Genomic DNA, 19734 nt, shown 5'->3' on the forward strand with positions numbered 1-19734 from the left:
GTCCAGATGGATTATGAGCATGACCAGCCAGTGGTGATTGGGGCAGTCAGTGGGATAGTTAATAGCTGGATGGACAGTGAGAAAGAGGCAGGATCAATGGGCGTAATACCTCCATTCCAGTTCCAGTGTGATGTGGGCACACAATGATGACTTCAATCACACCGACTTCTCATTCACCTACATGGACAGGACATACACAGTTGTAAAGCAAAATGTGATACAGGACTCTGTCTTCTATTGGTGTGATATTCAAAATATGATTATCAGGAAGTCCACAGATACATAAGTATTTTGCTGGTGGTGATTCAGTAAATCAGTATCAGTTAATAGACATTATATACAGAACCACTCATTTGTAGCAATTGAATATGTTAAGTGGTATTTATAAGCGCACAGTGGTGATGTGGGATTAACAAGTACAAGCTTGGCTTCTAGAATTTTTTTACATCTTTGTATATCCTGTAAAGACTGTTGCAGCAGCTTAGTACTTCAGTTAGACCACATTGGAAATGTGTGTACAGTTCTGGCAGCCACACTAACAGAAGGATGTGAAGGTTTTGGAGCGGGTACAGAAATGCTTTACCAGGATGCTGTCTGGTTTGGAGGGTGTTAGCTATAAGGAGAAATTGTACAAACTTGGTTTGTTTTCAGTTGAACATCGAAGGATGAGGGATGACCTGACAGAATTTTACAAAATTATGGGAGGCATGCATAGTCGGAGTCCTTTTCCCAGGTTAGAAATGTCAATTACTATAGAACATAGGTCAGGGGAGGGGAACCTGGGACCTTAAGGCCACATGCGGCCTTCTAGGCCATTGTGTGCAGCCTTTTGAATGAATCCAAATTTTGCAGAACAAATCTTTTATTTTTTATTAATATGTTTTTTTGTCCTTTACTATTTTTATTTTAATCTTAAAATGAATGTATTTAAAATACCAGAGAGTTAACTTTAGAATTAACATTTTTTTCTTTTTTTTAAGTTAGTTAGATTTTTACAAAATAATGTGAATTTTGAAGAATATATAATTGAAGTTTCTTGGATGTGGCCTTATTAGATTACAACTAACATAATGTGGCCTTCCAACATGAAAATGTTCCTCACCTCTGACATAGGCTTAAGATAAAAGGTGGTAAGTTTATAGGAGATGTGAGAGGGAAGTTATCTTTTCCCCCACAGAGCATGGTAAGTGTTACCCAAACACTGTCAGAGGAGGTGGTAGAGGCAAATGCAACAGAAATGTTTTAGAGGCATCTTGACAAACATATGAATATACAGGAAATAAAGGGATAACGGCTTTGTCGAGGCAAAAGGTTTTAGTTCAGAAAGGCATCATGTATCACTGCAGTCTTGATGTGCTGTACAGTTCTTCATTCTTTAATAAAATCATTTTATTTTCTGTATCATTATTGAGAAAGGACTGTTTTAAGACCAAGGATAACAGAAGAAACTGCTGGACTCTCAAAAACAAATCACAAACACATTGACTTGTTCTGCATACCAAAGGTCATCAGCCTGACGACAACTCCCTGGTTCCTGAGTAACTGAGCAGCTTGTAGGTGTGAACAATATAGTGAGGAGCCTTCAGCCCGTTGGAGGGGCAGGAGGTGTGTCTTCCTCTCTGCATTAGATTTCTTGAGGCCTCAGGTATTATAATTTGTTTCTTTCCCCAGCTGTGAGCTGATATCCCTTTCATCAGTAACTAAGAGACTTCGTAGTTTGCATACCACTCACCTTATGCTAAATAGGAAATAAACTGGAGAAACAAGATTAAAGAACAGAAAGGGGGTGGCAAGCTAAAAGAACCATCTCAGTGAACCCTGTGGACTGGTGCTATTGAATTGGGGTTCCCAGTTTTGGCCCCTTAATGTTTTTTTGCTTTGTCTGTAACTGTCCGTGTGTGTGTGTGTGTGTGTGTGTAGGAAAAAGATGCTTAAGAGAGATCTAGAGCTTAATCTAGTAAGATCACATGTTCATTGTTCACAGCTGTTTACTTGTGATTGGAATTTACTTAACAGTACTTCTAGTTAAGTAAGGAACCCAGTCAGTGTTTCCTGTTCACTGGATTCCAACAGACAAGTAAACCAGGGTCTTTATGTGCTTTACTGAAATCATTAACTGCTTCTGCAAGCCCTGAAGTAGCGGGGCTTAAGAATCAACATCCTTTCCTCAAGTGTCAGTTCACCCCTCATCCTTTGATGTTCAACTGAAAACAAACCAAGTTTGTACAATTTCTCCTAATAGCTAATATCCTCCAAACCAGGCAGCATCCTGGTAAAGGAAGAGAAAGTGAGGACTGCAGATGCTGGAGATCAGAGTCAAGAGTGTGATGCTTGAAAAGCACAGCAGGTCAGGCAGCATCTGAGGAGTGGGAGAATTGACGTTTCAGGCATAAGCCCTTCACTCCCGATGAAGGGTTTATGCCAGAAATGTTGATTCTCCTGGTCCTCGGATGCTGCCTGACCTGCTGTGCTTTCCAGCAACGTACTCTCAACAGCATCCTGGTAAATACCGTGTAAAATATGATACAACACAAAAGAAAAAAAATTTGGTCATGAAAAACTCTAGCAATTGTTAATAATAAAGTAAATTGTTTAAAATAAAAAATCAAAAGTTGTAAAGTGAAATTATATGGAAGTGTAATGCAATTGAAAAATGAGATGTACTTGTAAAATGGAAACATTTTTACAAATGTAGATTAACTACTTTCATTTATGTAACACCTCTTGTACTTTCTGAATGTCGCAAAACATCTTCTAATCAAGTAAGTTTTTTAAGTCCAGTCTCTGTCACTTCAGCTCACCAGGCTTCCAATACATGCATATGAAGATCTCACAGATAGAAATGACTATCAATTAGTTGTTTAGATGATTGAGACAAACCATTTGTCAGGATGTTGGGAGGATTCAGCTGTTCCTCAAATAATGCTTTATTGTTTCCAACTGAAAAGGCAGACAAGGGCTCAGTACAACAAATTGTCCAAAAAGAAAGCTTTTGCAACATTGTAGCACCCACCTAGCATCAGCTTAGATTATATCCTCAAGTCCTTGAATAGGTCTTGAACCCAGCTCTTTCAGACTCTGAAGCTTATGGATAAAGGACTCAGGATTACAAATCAGTTGAAGTGACACATCATAAATTATATCACTGAAATCTACGCTATATATGTAAATATATAGCGTATGTGTGTATGTGGTTCCTTTGCCATCATGTTAAGTGAAACAAACATATCTGTATGAATCTTGTATACAGATATAACAAAAATATTTATAAAATTTTATACATATGTGTATTTGTGTGCAGTAAAATGTGTTTATGCTGGCAAATGTTTGATAGGGGAAGTGTTGTAAGGCAGGAAGTTGGGACACTGACTTTGGAAGGTCAATATCCCTCCATGAGCCAACAGCAAGGTCACTTCTGTTAAGCAATTGCCTGTGGTTAACAAAGGTAGTCATGGAGAGTATTCAAATAAAAAAATAAATAAAACTGAGAAAGTTAGCGGTAGGCTACTAAAGGATTATCAAAATTTTAGAAATAAGGAGTGGACAACTAAAAGGTAAATTAAAAATGGGAGGAAAATGATTCAGAAAGTAAATTAGCAAGAAATGTAATAAAATATATTAAAGCAACGCATTCTACAGATATTTAAAGAGTAGCTAAAGTGAGTGTGGGACTGTTGAAAGATGCAACTAAGCAAATGATAATGGGAATGTGGAAATGGCAGATTATTTTAAACTAATGTTTTTGCATCAGTTCACAGTCGGGAACATTATAAACATCCTGAAGATAACAGACTGGAAAACTAGTATTCAGGAGAGGAGTGAGACAGAAAGCAGAAAACATATAGACCTGTTAGTCTAACCTCTGTTATTGTGAAAATGCTCGAGTCCATCAGTAAGTTAGAAATAGTGGGACATTTAGAAAAGCTTAACACAATAAACAAACAGATTCAACATGGTTTTGTGAAAGGGAAATTATGTTTGCTTGAGTTCTTTGAGGATGTAACAAGCAGGTATTACAATGGGGAGCCAGTAAATATAGTGTATTCGATTTCCACATTCGATGAGAGATTCCCCACCCCCCCCTCAATTCTATCTCCTAGAATTGAATAAATATTTGTAACTTGGAACTCCGTGCTTTATTGCTTGGCCCATTATATTCACTACAGCTACCAAGAGATGTTAACTGTAATATCCAGAAGTAAAAAAAGGAACATTGTACATTGTAGTGAAGTGATTCATAAAACATTACCATGTAGACCTTTGATACTAAATTGACACAGGACCATTAAGAACCAAAAGATCCAAAAGGCACAGACAAAAACAGAAAGTTCGTCATGCAAAAAAATCCCTCAACATTTTTCAACAGTGTCTACACTGTGCTCTGGGGATCCCCTTGATATCAATATTAGCAGCTGGTCAGGTGATAGGTACTCTGTCTAAATTCTTTCCTCCCATATTTTATCCACAGTCAAATATAAAGAGATAAGTACAACCATCCTCCTTTACCTGTAATCCTCTTGACTGCAATGGCTGTGCACAAATGTTCCACTATATGCTCAACACACAACTACTGAAGGGCACATGCAGATATAGCGAGCGTAAATATTTTCAACATTCCAATAGGTTTCTCTGTGGCACATCTGATGATTATGCGGCGCCTGTGCTTGAATGAAATGCCTTGTCACAGAACTTACAAATTTGGTTTGATGTAGAAATCTCTCATCTCCAACCATATCTCAAATCTGCCTCGTGGAACAATAAGGTCTGGAAATGTTTGATCATCAGGAGTGACAAAGTATTTGCCAATATAATCGGACTGAAGGCAGACAAGTTACCAGGACCTAATGGCCAATAGCTAATGGTTTTAATACTATCCAGAGATAGTAGGCACATTGGTTAAAATATTCTAGAGCTCATAGGATTACAGAAGGTTTCCAGTAGATTAGAAAAATGTCAATGTGACATCCCTGTTCAAGAAAGAAGCGTTCCAGAAAGCAGGAAACTATAGGTCATTTAGTCAAATATCTGTCGTTGGGAAAATGCTAGAGACCATTATTTAGGAAGAAATAGCAGGACATTTAGAAAAGTTTAACACAATCATAAAAAGTCAACGTTGTTTTGAGAAAGGGAAATCATGTTTGGGAAATGTTCTAGAGTTCTTTGAGGATATAACAGAAAACGTGGTGTTTTTTGAATTTGATATGGTACCACATAAAAAGGTTGTTGCACAAGATAAGAGCACACGGTGTTGGAAATAATGGACTAAGGATTAGTTAACACCCAGAAAACAAACTCAGGATAAATGGATTATTTTTTAGGTTGGAAAGGCATGACTAGAGGATCAGTGCTAGGGCTTCTATTATTTACTTTCTATATTATTGACTTGGAAGAAGGAAACAGAAGATACTATATCTAAATTTACTAACAACGTAAAAATGGGGAAGGGCATGATGTGATGAGGACATAAGGAATCTGCAAGAGGATACAAATACATTTTTGCCCATTCACTCAAACTGTCGGATGAAATTTAATATAGGAAAATGTGAGGTCATGCACTGTGTGGTAGACGGAATCAAGGAGGGTGTTATTTAAATACATAGAGAAACCAAAATAGTGCAAAGGAATCTGGGTCTTTGTGCACATGAAACAAATGCTGGCATGGAGGTAAACAGTAATTAAGGAGGGAAATGGAACTTTGGCCTTTAGTATTGGAGTTAGAGTTTAAAAATAATTATGACTTGTTACGACTGAACAGGCTGTTGGGTGAAGTCACACCTGAAGGACTGTGTACAATGTTTGTCCCCAGATTTAAGAAAGGATGTACTGGCATTGGAGACAGTTCAAAAAGAAATTCACTCAGCTAATTTCTAGAATGAAAGTGTTATCAAGAATGACTACATACATAAAGCCTTTATTCATCAGAGTTTGGAAGAATGAGGGTAATCTAATTGAAACACAAGATTCTGAGAGACTATATGCGGTTGATGTTGAGATGTTCCCACTAGTGGGAAAATCTCAAACTAGGGGGCATAGTCACAGAATAAGGGGACACTCTTTGAAAACAGTGGTAGTGAATGTCTGGAATTCTCTACTCCAGAGTGTTGTGGATGATAGATTACAAAGTCTTTAAAGAGGACGTAAGTAAACTTTTTAAATATTGGGGAAATTGATGGCTTTGAAAAGCTGGCTGTAAGAGGAATTGAGGCCTACAGCAGTACAGCCATGATACTGATGAAAGGCAGGGCAGGTTTGTGGGGACAAATGGCCTACACTTGCTCCTTATGTTCGCTCGTTTGCTTCTTGTGAAAAATCTTTGGACTTAAATCTGGTTGTTCATTCGCTAATGTAAAAATGATCATACTTTATCCAAAAAAAATAGCATGGGAGGTGCTTTTGGAAATAAACAGAAGTTCTTTTTTCTATTCGATAAGAACATGCAGCAAAATGTGAGCACTGGATTCAATGACAGCACAAAGCAGGAAGTTTTCTGGACTGAAGGAAGGAGAAATTTGGGATTAAGAGGAGTTTGACACAGAGTGATGATTATGAAACATTGTGAAATGACCTGGAAGAATAGACTGAACCTGGTGACGAGGGAGATAATGTGGGAAGAAAGGTATAAAGTTTGGGGTGTTAAGCCATACAGGTAGATGTTAGTGCAACGGGTATTCTAAATATTAACTAAATACTGGGTCGAATTTTCTGAGGAATGGAAATCTCATGTATATCGGCCCTCTGGTCCCTCTTTTTTTCACCAAATCAGAGGAGCTCTGCATTTTTTAAAATAGAAGGTTTCAGTCAGGTTTCCCTGGGAAACACAGCCGCACTCCCAATCTGATCACTCTTTCATTGAGAACTGCAGAAGGAAGGCAAACCAGGCTCCCTTTTTACACCATCACATGCCATGTTCTAATCCTGAAAGGTCCTGACAGCCACTTTGACAAGTGCTGTTGTTGTTACATGCCCGAAGTATACAAGGTCAGTGTGATGTTAGGGAAGATAGAGAGCCAGATGGGTACAAAAGGGGTCAGGAGGTGGGGTTGCTACGAGCATTCATGGCTAAACACATAGAACTGCAGGTCGAATACACACCTGAAAGCCAGTCAGTGTTCTGCACCTGGGTTGCCGGTGCCCTTTCCATGGAGACAGTCAAGTGTTCACATGTTACAACCATCACTGTCGCGAGAATGTTGTTGGATCCCTCACATTCTATTCCAGTCGGCATTGCCTGAACCTGCCTGATGTCCCTATGCCTGGCTCTGTTGGTTGAGCATGTCACTTATAGCTGAGAACAGGGGCACATGAGGCTGAGCAGGTACCTCATCTCCAGCGGTCCTCTTAGAGTGTCAGAGGCATGGGACACATCTTTCCCTCATCCGCTGTGGAGGTGCGTCAGTGATGTACTCACCAGATTGTGCACTCGAGTTTAATCTAAATAGCGCAAACTTGGAGATGCACCATAAGGATGCAGGTGAATGTCTTGCGTGAGGGGTCATGGGCGACCTCATAAGAGGGAGCAGTGACCTCTTCCATGTAGAGATTCCCTGAGTGCTGCTAGTACCTGCAATAATAGAGGGAACTAGCTGAAGGAGATCGATAAAAACTATTGCAGATCAAGAATGAGTTAACACTAGTGGTAATTGAAAAGCATCATAGCTCAATTCGGCGTCAGAAGTGGCAAGACGTCTCCAGTGGGTAAGCAAGAAATACCAGTTATGTAACGGAGATCTCTGATGAAATATGCTGCTGTTGAGGAAGTCTTGGGAGTAAAAAATTGTGGAAGAAATTAAATTCGGAGAAGTACACAATCAAGTTTCCAGCCTTGGTTCATCCAGCAGACATGAAGCCAGTCCCTTGGCAGTGAAGGATCACTGCCAATCTTCCAGATTGATATTTTTGTACAGCAAGGTTAATAAGGTTCTTGGTGGGAAAGAATAATAAACGGCGTGGGAAGCCAAGAAAACAAAGTTTCTTAGCCTCTGAGACGGAGACTTTGGTAGGTTTAGAAACTGTAGACAAGGGTGTATTTATTTAAAATTCTAAAGGAAACCCTTTACAAAGGGCAATCTGAGAAATTTACCCATATTTTATGTGGATGACCATTTTATTTGGGAGAATGTACATGCAGGAAAGGGTGTGGCTCCGAAAATAATATTGAAGGTTGGCTTTGTTAGGAAAAGGAAATGTGAGAAACAAAGGAGATTTCAAAAGTAAAAAAAGTGGGTTGACACAAGTCACTAGTAGTAGGATTGTTTCACAAAAAACATGCTTGCTCCAAGAAATTGTCGGAGATGCTCAAAGAGGGACACCTTGTAGTCTGAGGAATAAGGAGATGAAAAAATAATTTGTTTGGGTCACTTTGGGATTAAAGACTTTTTTTTGTTTCAAGAAAGAGGGAGGTGGATTCAGAAGCTTGACTGTATGATGTGGAATATAATTATTCTTGAAAAATCTAAGACCGTGCCTTTCCCCTCCTACACATTCTCAGGGGTTACATTTCTCTCATCTACAGATGTCTCAAATGCCTCAGACTATGCAAGTTACTTTTGAAGTGTAGTCACTGCCACTAACTTGAAAAATTAACTGATAAAACATATAGCATTCATTATCCAGTTAAAAAGCAGCTAAAGCACAAATATCAAGCACATATTTTGCTCTGCAGTCATCACACTTTCCTGGAAATAAGTCAAATGGTTTATTTGGCAGCTCCACCCATTGCTATGAATAGCATTTTTCTTTGGGAATCTTAGTCAACTCTAGTCAAGACACAACGGTCTTTGAAGTATTTTACTACAGAACCAGCTACTTTTATCATATCCAGAATTGCGATGAATTTTTATGCAATTATTTAACTGCAATCAGGAGTCAAACAAATTGGTTCCCTTCCATAACAGAATAGCGTTTTATGTCAAATTTATATTCAGTTTACATTCCTGGGCACCTACTTACATTGACAATGAACACACAATGAAACAGGATTATGCCCAAGGCTATTAATCAGAAAATGTTTTTAAAATTGCACTTTTCAAATGACCTTTGAAGCTACAGTGTTATAACAGGGACTCCATTAACGAAACAAACAAACAGTCTCCATTATATACTGGAAGATTACTTTGGTTTGTTTTTCTTTGGTCAGGAGGCAGACAAGGTCCAAGGCCTCTGTTTCAAATCTTACGACGGTAGATGGTGGAATTTGAATTCAAAAAAAAAAACTGGCATTAAGAGTCTCATGATGACTATGAATCCATTGTCAATTGTTGGGAAAATGCATCTGGTTCACTAATGTCCTTTGGAGAAGGAAGCTGCCATCCTTACCTGGTCTGGCCTACATGAGACTCCAAGCCCACAGCAATGCGGTTGATTCATAACTGCCCTATGTGCACTTAGGGATGGGCAATAAATGCTGGCCAAGCTTGTGATTCCCACATCCCATGAATCAAATGAAGAAAACGACTGACATCTGTGAAAACTTATCCCCAGCTTAAGAGTTTCCAAACCAACGACTGAGAATTCCACTTAAGAAATTTCAATTTGCCCCCTACATGTACCCAAATTAGACCCACAATTAGATCCAGCTATGGTCAGAGAATGTTTGGGAAGGTAGTTAACAGCCATGCTGAACCACCTATGAGTGTGCACACATTCACATCTGCAATCTACATTCCACTCAACATACAAGCAAGCATAATTCACCAGTCAACTTCTCTCTACCCGTCCAGTTGGTGCCTTGTGAACCTTTTCTTAAATTACCAGAAGTTAAGTGGCAAAATGTCCATGTCAATGGCAGGTTTACCACTCCAAATCTCACAGTTAACAGTTTATTCATCAATAGGATCCTAAAATGTTGCTGTGCTGCCTTACTCATGGATTACCCTCAAAAAGGATACAACACAGCATTAACTCAATTCCAATCTCCCAGCATCAGCTTAAACCCACTATGACCTGCTGTTTGCCACTCCTTTCCTTATGAGGAAAAGCTCGACAGGCTAGGCCTATCTCGTCCGGGGTTTAGAAGTATCAGAGGTGACATGTATGAAACATGAAGTTTTCTAAGGAGACTTGACCAGGTTGATGCCGAAGTGTCAGCGCGGGTTTCCACCGGGTGCTCCGGTTTCCTCCCACAATCCAAAGATGTGCAGGTGAGGTGAATTGGCCATGCTAAATTGCCCGTAGTGTTCAGGGATGTGTCGGTTAGGTGCATTAATCAGGGGTAAATGTAGAGTAATAGGGTAGGGGAATGGGTCTCAATGGATTACTCTTCGGAGGGTTTCCACACTGTAGGGATTCTATGATTCTATGAGGGGGAATCTAGAACTGGGGTTATAGTTTATAAACAACGGTTTGCTCATTTAAGACAGAAATGAACAAACAATTTTCTCTTGGAATCATGGAATCCCTACAGTGTGGAAACAAGCCATTCAGCCCATCGAGTCCACATTGACCGTCCGGGGAGCTTTCACCCCAGACTCACCCCCATCCCTGTAACGCTACATTTCCCATGGCTAATGCACTTAGCCTGCACATCCTTGTGCACACTGTTTAGAATGGCCAGTCCACCTAACCTGCACATCATTGGACTGTGGGAGGAAACCGGAGCACCCGGAGGGAATTCCACACAGACAGTTGCCCGAGGCTGGAATCAAACTTGGGTCTCTGGCGCTGTCAGGCAGCAGTGCTAACCACTGTGCCACCATGCTGCCCTAAGGTTGAGTGTCTGTGGAGTATTTTCTTTTAAAGAAAGTGGATGCCAAATCTATATTTTTAATGTGGAGAGAGATTCTTGATTAGCAAGGGGATGAAAGACTACTAGGGACATGCAGAAGTGTACAGTCGAGGTTAAGATCAGATCAGCAACAATCTGCTTGAATGACAGATTAGGGTCGAAGGTCTGAGGGGCCTACTCTTGTTTCTTGTTTACACCCTTCAACACCTGGGAAGAAAGAACAGATGAAAAGTGCCAAAGTTGAAAACTGAGAATAAAGAGGGAATCTTCACAGATCTTACCATGAGAAATGGTCCACTTCAAAAAGGGCATAAAGGTGAGTGAATTCCAGCACCACCTGATGTGTAATGTCCTTCCAGTCCTGGACTTCTGCATCCCCATGAAGCAAGTGCAATTTGGAACGGTCCAAATTTAAACCTGGAACAGAGTTTAATTGTTAAAAAGGCTTTTTTAAAGCTTTTGTTAAAAATAGAAGTACTAATTCTAATAGAACTACCTTTATGGCATCACTGACAGAATTTGTACCAATTCATACATTGTTTTGTGTAGAAGGCCTGTATCCAAACTCCTTTCATAAAGGACATTTACTGTACAGAGAGCAGATCAATAAGGAAGAAGATAGTGTGTTGCATAAGGTACGCGCAAAATTAGCAAAGTTAATTTGTTTGGGGATCCAAGGTTTTTTGGAGTCTATTTCAGTATATGCCATGCATAACTGTGCATCTTGTCTTTGTAATGGTACGTGACTCAAATTCCATGGAACAGATGAAACCTCCTGCATCCTATGGAGATACCAACCACAGAAAATCAAATTTAGTATAAGCTGGGATTCAGAAATAGCAAACATCAAGAATAAAGCAAAACAAATTATTGAATCTGAAGAAAGAGTTTAAACCTGCCTTGCTTAAAATTTTAACAAAGCATGGCAGTTTTGTTTAATACATTTAATTCCCAATGCGCATGCATCTCAGCTGTGAGCTGCCGTTAATTTGGTATGGGTAGACCCACAATGCTGCTAGGGAGCAAATTCTAAGTCAGGGTTATGAGTGGCTTGAAGGGGAACATGTAGGTGATGGTGTTCCTTTGTATCTGCTGGCCTGGTCCTCCTAGGTGGATGTGGTCATAGAATCTCTACAGTGTGAAGCAAACCATTAGGCCCATTGACTCCACACCAACCCTTTGAAGAACATCTCACCCAGACCCACCCCTCCACCCTATCCCTGGGTAACCCTGCATTTCTCATAGTTAATCCACCTAACTTGCACATTCCTACACACTATTGGCAATTTAGCATGGCCAATCTACATGGCCTGCACATCTCTGGACTGGCATTTGGAAGGTGTTATCCAAGAGGCCTTGGTGGATTTCTTTAGTGCATCTCATAGATGTTAAGTGTGTCAGTGGTGGAGAGAGTGAATGTTTTGCAGATGGAGTGCCAATTAAGCGTGCTGTTTTGTTCCAGATTGTGTCAAGCTCCTTGAGTGTTGTTGGAGCCGCACTCATCCACGCAATTGGGGAGTATTCCATCACACTGGAACCAACAGTTAACTATCAATCGTCACTGACTGGCTCATTCTCCATGGCAATGCCTCTACCAATCAGAATCTATCTTCCTACCAATTGGCACTCTCCTCTCATAGTTTCACGTTAGTTTTCCCCCTTAAATTAGCATTCTTGCACAGTAATAGTGCAAGACGAAAAATATTTGATGTGTCATTTTTCAGCAATGCTTAAGAGTCCATTCAATTACGTTTGAATAAAAGGACAAGTTAAACGTCCTTAAAATTATAATGTCGAGCACTCAAAGTAATTAGCCAAACTCGAAGAGGCAGGGTCCTAAATCGATTAACCAAATAGTCACAAAAACCTGTTGAGCTATTGTTCCAGGAGTTTCTCAAAATGAATAGAGACATTCAGAAAAATTACAAGGATGACAGAACAAAGCAAGATACGGAAAAAAAGTACAGCTGTGACTGCAAAACATAATAGTAAGGAAGTCAGAGATTCATTGAAGATGCTCACTGAACCAAAACAAGCTGAACATATTCCAAACATTCACTATGGAAAATATGAGTAACGAGTCCTTCCCAATGTGATAAGTTTCATGACATTAGTATAAGAGATTTTAAAAATCCCAAAAGGCAAATTAGTTGGAGTTTTTGCCATGGGCGTAGTCATCAACCCGTTTCGGGCATGAGCCCTTCTTCAGGAATCCTGAAGAAGGGCTTATGCCCTAAACGTCGATTCTCCTGTTCCTTGGATGCTGCCTGACCTGCCGCGCTTTTCCAGCAACACATTTTCAGCTCTGATCTCCAGCATCTGCAGTCCTCACTTTCTCCAGGAAACAGCACAGCCAGGTTGTGATTAGAACATAATTGTAAACAAACGTTTACTTTAGAAAGATCCCAGCACATATTCAAGAGTGGGTAACTTGCTACAACGCTACTAATGGGAGATGGGGGGGGGGGGGTGGAAAACCAGCAAGATAGAAGAAGCTAGCTTTCATCATGTTTTTTTTTAAAACCATTGTACAAAAGATGGTGGAAATTTGATTTGGATCAAAAGTAGTCCACCCTCAAAGTTCCCACAATTACTAAATTGCTTGATTTGATCAATTTTGAGACAATTGCTTTAAAATAAAGCAGAAAGTCCAGGTCATTAGTGTGTCTGCATCACGAAAGGAGGGGAAAAAAAAAAAAAGAGGTTTATGGAGGATTAATGGTCATCATATTTTATGACAGAGGGTACTGGAGAGATTCAAAACCTGTTCGAAGCAACTTGTTTGGCACCGAATTTCAAAACAGTGGCAAAATGTATCAAAAGGAACTGTACATCCATTTGTGTGATGTCAATATTAGATAAACTAGCAGAATTACCCACTGGACATCGACTTGGCTCATGAGAAACAGTATATCCCACCTAATCTCATCCTTCTCTGAACAAGTGGCATTCCAAAAGTGCTGTGGATGATCCTATAAATATATGTTACCTCTGGTTCTCACAATGTAGACAGCAAAGGCAAGGTTAAATTCACTGCCTTGAAATTGTGCATCTTCTTGAATCTGTTACACTACTTCTCTGAACAATGACAGGATCTCAGATACAATGGGGTTTCCCCACATTATAGCTGTTCGTGGGTCAGGAAGGGCGAGAGAGCTTAATCAAGATAATGAGGTGCAAATGATGTGGGTGAATTCAGGGAAAATTGGAAAACAAGTCAAAGGAACTATATTTGAATGCATAGATGCTACAAAATTGATATTGCATGTAGAAAGTAATAGGTTTGATCTAAAGGTAATCACTAAACTGGAATGCAGAGTAACCAAGGTTGAGAACTCAATGTTTCTGAAGATCAGGCATTCTGATGAGGTAATAAAAACTGGAAATGGAAGTTAGGATGCCCTGATTAAAAAAAAAAGCAAAGTGCAATTCAGAAAAAGATTTTTTGCTCAGCTTGTGCTGACAAGTGAATAGTAACATTCATGCCACACAATGACCATTTCTAATTGGAGAAATCTAACTAATGCCCCTTGACATTGAATGGTATCACCAACACCCCCGCTATCAACATGCTCAGGGTTACTATCGATCAGAAACTGACCTGGACTACTCATATAAGTACTGTGGCTACAAGATCAGGTCAGAGGCTAGGAATCTTGCAATGGATATCTCACCTACCCACTTCACAAAGCCACTGACCATCTATAAAAAACAATACTCACCACTTGCCTGGATGACTGCAGCTCCAATAACACTCAAAGCTTGAACCATCCAGAACTAAGCAGGCCACTTGATTGGCACCACATCCTTAAACATTCACTACTTCCATCAATGATGCTCAATACACATAGCTACATATATCTACAAGATGCACTGCAGAAATTCACCAAGGCTCCTTGGACAACACTTTGACTACTATTATCGAGAGGAATGAGGGTAACAGATACATGGGAACACTACCACTTGCAAGTTCCCCTTCAAACCACTCACATTCTCGATTGGAAATATATCCCAGTTACTTCGGGGTTACTGGGTCAAAGTGAGAGAACTCCCTCCCTCACAGCAAAGTGGATGGACACTAAATGGGCTGCTACAGTAGCGAGAGACAACTAACCACCATCTTCTCAAGGGCAGCAAGGGATGGGAAATAAATTCTGGACAGTCTGCCACACCTATATCCCAGAAGCGAATTTAAAAGAAGGATGACCATCATTAAATCTCCAACCATCCAGTGTTATGAATGACCATAAGTTTAACTGAACAGCCACATAAGCCATATGGCTACAAGAGCAGGCCAGTATGTGGGAGTTATGCAGTAAGTAACTTGCCTCCTGCCCTCCAAAGTCTCAGTAGTACAATGGAACACTCCTGACTTTCCTGGATGAGTACAACTGCAACAACACTCAAGAAACTTGATATCACTCAGCTCAAAGAAACCTGCTTAATTATCACCCTATTCCCCAAGCCTCAATATTCACTCCCTCCACTACTGTTGCACAGTAGGTGCCAGGATGTACCAACTATACGATGCACTGAAGCAACTCTCCCAGGTTCCTTCAGCCGTACCTTCCAAAAGTGACTTCTGCCATCTAGAAGGACAAGGGTCAGCAGGAACCCCAACCCCTGCAAGTTCCTCTCAATCTCACGCACTGTCCTGACCTGGAATTGCATTGGACATTCCTTCACTGATGCAAAGTCAAAGTTCCAAACAGCACAACCCAAACAGCAGCATTCAAAGATGGTGGCTCAATGTGACTTCTTCGAGGGAATTAGGGGCACACAATTCCCACAGCCTATGAAATGTCAAAGAAAATCACCTTCTCAACTCATCTGCCCCCTCCGAAAGGGCGTTTACACCTCAGTCTTTGCAGTCTTTTAAATTGTTCTGTTCAAATTTACTTCTGGGCAGAGATGAAACAAGGCTGTTCTCATCACCGAACCTTTTAAACAGGCTGCTATCTTAACATTCATTTCTACTGTGTTATTAAAACACTGACCTGTGACCCCACTTGGTAATGGAAGCTGAATCCTGACTGGTTTCAGGAAGTTGTCAGTCGTATTCTGTGACAAACAGAGCAAAGGACTTGCCACTGAATCCTGATCCTGTAGCAGCTCATGCAAGTCCCCTGCAGCAACCGGCAACACCTGCATTTAAATTTTTAAGGCAATTATAAGAGGGTGCCTGGTCAAGCAAAAGGATACACAGAGACACAACCAAAAGCACAGCAAAGCATTCGTTACTGGACAAAAATGACGTTGAATTTAATTTGATCCACCAACCTGCATCTTCACCATGCGAGACTCAGTCACTGCCCCAGCTGGAAAGGTCACCTTGATGTTAGGATCCACAGAGGAGAACAGTCTGGTTCCCTCAAGGGGGACGGTACATTTATTCTCCTTCAGTCGCGAAATGACAAGGAACCAAGAGAAATGGAGTACGCTACAGCAGGCCAGGTACTGTGACTGTAAAGGGAAAGAAAGTGACTGCACAGTGTAATGACATAAGCCCAACATCGAGTAAATCTACCAATACTAAGAAACCTTGGAGTGCAGGTTCATAGTTCCTTGCAAGTGAAGTCTCAGGTAGATAGGATAGTGAAGGCGGCGTTTGGTATGCTCTCCTTTATTGGACAAAGCATTGAGTACAGGAGTTGGGAGGTCATGTTGCGGCTCTACAGGACATTGGTTAAGTCACTTCTGGAATATTGCGTGCAATCCTGGTCTCTCTCCTAGAGGAAGGATGTTGTGAAACTTGAAAGGATTCAGAAAAGATTTACAAGCATGTTTCCAGGTTGGAGGATTTGAGCTATATGGAGAGGCTGAATAGGCTGGGGCTGTTTTCCCTGGAGCATTGGAGGCTGAGGGGTGAGGTCTATAAAATTATGTGGGCGGTGGATAGTATAAAAAGACAAGGTATTTTTGCTAGGGTGGCAGAGGGGTGAGGGGGATCCAGAACTAGAGGGCATAGGTTTAGGGTGACAGTAGAAAAATTTAAAAGGAACTGACGGGGCAATTTTTCACACAGAGGATGGTACATGTATGAAATGAGCTGCCAGAAGAAGTGGTGGAAGCTGGTACAATTACAACATTTAAAAGACATCTGGATGGGTATACGAATAGGAAGAATTTGGAGGGATATGGGCTGGATGCTGGCAAGTGGGACTAGATTAGGTTAGGATATCTGGTCGGCATAGACGAGTGGGACCGAAGGGTCTGTTTTCATGCTGTACTCTGACTGGATTTTACAGGAATGCAAGTGGTATTCCAACCACCGCCGGGTAAAAGGAGCGGAGGCCTGCCCACTTTTCCAGACAATGACAACTGAGAGCTAATTAAAGCAATTGAACTGCCAATGCTCCCTAACTTTTGAGGAAACGCACAGGCCAAACCGGGTTTGGTTGGGTGGCGGGGGGGAAGAATGTTGAGGCAGAATTTTGTGGACTGAGGAATTCACTCTGAGAAGATGCTGCCGCTCTGGGGACACAGTTGCCGGTCTTGGCCTGACTTTCCGAAAAAGGTAATGCACAGCGCAGCTGCACCTGAAAGAGGGTCTCGATTCCGGAAGGTCGCAGCCACAGAGGGTCCTTAAAGGGAAAGGATCAAACTCGAAAGAGAAATGGACTGTGTACCCTGTAGACATTGCACGGTCCAGTGGAGATGCCTCCAATATTGAGGAGGAGGACTCAAGGAAAAATAAAAGGAGACAGCCGAGCACAGAGATATTTGAATCTGGCTGAGCAGCTCACTGGGGCACTTGGGGTGGGATCCACCGTTCACCATTCACCGACTGTGGGGATCTGTTCGAGAAGAAGAATTTACCCTGCAGGCCAAATATGCAGGTGGCACCACAACTGTCCAGGAGCTGTTGCAGCATCAGTGCGTGTGCTGGCTGTCTCTCGCCCTGGAGACAGAAGGGTCCCAGCACAAGATGCTGACTGGGTAGGGGGGTGGGGATATGTCTCAACTGTCCTGGTGACCAGCTCTGTCACTCTCAAGATGACCTTCATGTCTCACGGTCAGGACTTGCAGCATCTGGCAGGTCCAAGCCCATCGAGGTAACCACAGAGACTCACTTCATGAACGGCACAACAGATAAGAACAACCAGGACGGGGGGATCCAAGATGGCGACGACCCAGCAAGTCTGAGTCTATAGTGCTCTTCCCAAGACTTGGGTAAATTGAGGTCACCCACCCCCACCACACTCACCAAATCATTCATAATAGCTGTTTAATTTAATTAGTTGCTTAGTATTACATTTAAACAGTCTAACATTTAGTAAAAATGACCAAAGGGAAGGGACCCCGCAGTTCTCAACAAGCAGGAACCCCTCCCCCACCCTCTCCAGCTGCAGCTGAGGCGTCCACAGCCGCCCCGGGGGACTTACCTACAGTATCAAGCCTTGTGGAAATGATCTCCAAACTGGATGCGAAGATCAACGCTTTTATCGAGGAGTCCCGAAATCGATGGGACTCACTCTCGGCCACGCTGCAGAAGCACGACCGAGACATCCATGAAATCGAGCGCCGAGTTGGAGGGGCGGAGTTAAAGGCCGCGACCACCGAAACTACAGCGCAATCGGCCCTGGATCAGGTCCGGACTCTCGAACAGCGAGTCCGGACCTTAGAGAATTACATTGACGACCTCGATAATCGAGGTCGTCGAAAAAATATTCGTTTGCTGGGCCTTCGCGAACGGGAAGAGGAAGGCCAGCTTATAGCATTCCTTGAACAGTGGCTGCCACAGCTTTTAAATTTGGAAGCTGGATCAGGCCAGGTAAGGGCGGAATGGGCCTGCCGGGTCGCAATACGCGGGCCCGGCTCGAACCAGCACCCACGCCCGGTCCTGTTCCGGCTGCAGAGCTATAGGGAGAGGCAGATACTCCTAGAAACTTCTAGAAATCTTGGAAAAGACTCCCAAGCTATGATCTATAAAGGATCCAAAGATCACGTTATTCCAGGACTTTTCCCCAGCTCTGGTCCGAAAGAGGAAGGCATTCGACGAGGCGAAGAAGCGTTTAAGGGACTTAAATATTCAGTACTCCTTACGCTACCCAGCGACGCTACGCTTTAACCATGAAGGATCCGTGTATAACTTCGGATCGCCAGAAAAGGCTAAGGAATTCTTGGATTCTCTTAGATAAATTGTAAGAGATAATGGATGTTGGTTTGCCTTTCCCCCCGCTTTGGTTTATATCCCCCCTATTTTTTTTCTTTTTTCTGACCTTACTGTTTAATACTATCCATTGGGGGAGGTGGGGATAGGGATTTGATTTTCTCCCCCCCCGGGGTTGGTTTTTTAAAATTATTTTATGTATATATGTGTGTGTGTGTGTGTGTATAAATATATATATATATATATGTATTGGTGGCGGGGGGCGGGGGGGAGGTGGTTACCTTATTCTATTTTACCTCGGTCTTTAGGAGCGGGGTTGTTTTTCCTTTGTTATTTTGTATTATTATATTTAATTATTATTTGTTGAGGTTGTAATTTTATAGATATATGTTTATATATGGTATTAATATTACCAAATATATCCAGGTGTTGGTATGTGTGGGGGTAGGGTGCTCACTGTGGACTCTAACTTTGCATTATATCTGAATTCTCCTCATTTAATTGAGGAGCGCCTGGGTCAAAGGTGGGTCATTGGTTGGGAGAGGATATGATGGACTTTTGGAAAGGAAGAGTCACCCCCTGGGAACAAGGGGGAAAATCTCCACTTAAATATGTTTTATATTTTTTTATTATTTAGAAATAGTTTTTTATTGTATTGTTGTGGGTGTATTAGAGAGCCTTTATTTTTGTAAATTTTATATGCTCTATGCTCGGGATGTTCTGGATAGGGTTTCCCCTCCCGAGGGTCTCTGATTTTGCCCAGAGGATTATGGTTGATCAGTCGGTTAAGTGGTGCACCTGGAATGTCAAGGGGAGTAATTCGCCAGTCAAAAGGAAGAAAATATTATGAAATCTTAAGAAGGAAAGACTTGATATAGCTCTCCTACAGGAGACACAC

The 19734-nt window shown here is 41.5% G+C and overlaps 1 protein-coding gene across 6 annotated transcripts in view; it reads right to left on the bottom strand.

The window, feature by feature from the left end:
- pidd1 (p53-induced death domain protein 1) overlaps nucleotides 1-19734 on the bottom strand; it is an 80082-nt gene that overhangs the window by 23308 nt on the left and 37040 nt on the right. For all 6 annotated transcript variants that reach the window (XM_043706163.1, XM_043706161.1, XM_043706160.1 and 3 more), the window contains 3 exons: nucleotides 16004-16186; nucleotides 15721-15868; nucleotides 11005-11140 (listed from right to left, as the gene is read on the bottom strand). In XM_043706163.1, the coding sequence (XP_043562098.1) occupies nucleotides 11005-11140; nucleotides 15721-15868; nucleotides 16004-16186 (467 nt within the window). The remainder of the gene's footprint in view (nucleotides 1-11004; nucleotides 11141-15720; nucleotides 15869-16003; nucleotides 16187-19734) is intronic.

The sequence above is a fragment of the Chiloscyllium plagiosum genome, chromosome 16, assembly GCF_004010195.1.
Source record: "Chiloscyllium plagiosum isolate BGI_BamShark_2017 chromosome 16, ASM401019v2, whole genome shotgun sequence".
NCBI classification, from domain to species: domain Eukaryota; kingdom Metazoa; phylum Chordata; class Chondrichthyes; order Orectolobiformes; family Hemiscylliidae; genus Chiloscyllium; species Chiloscyllium plagiosum.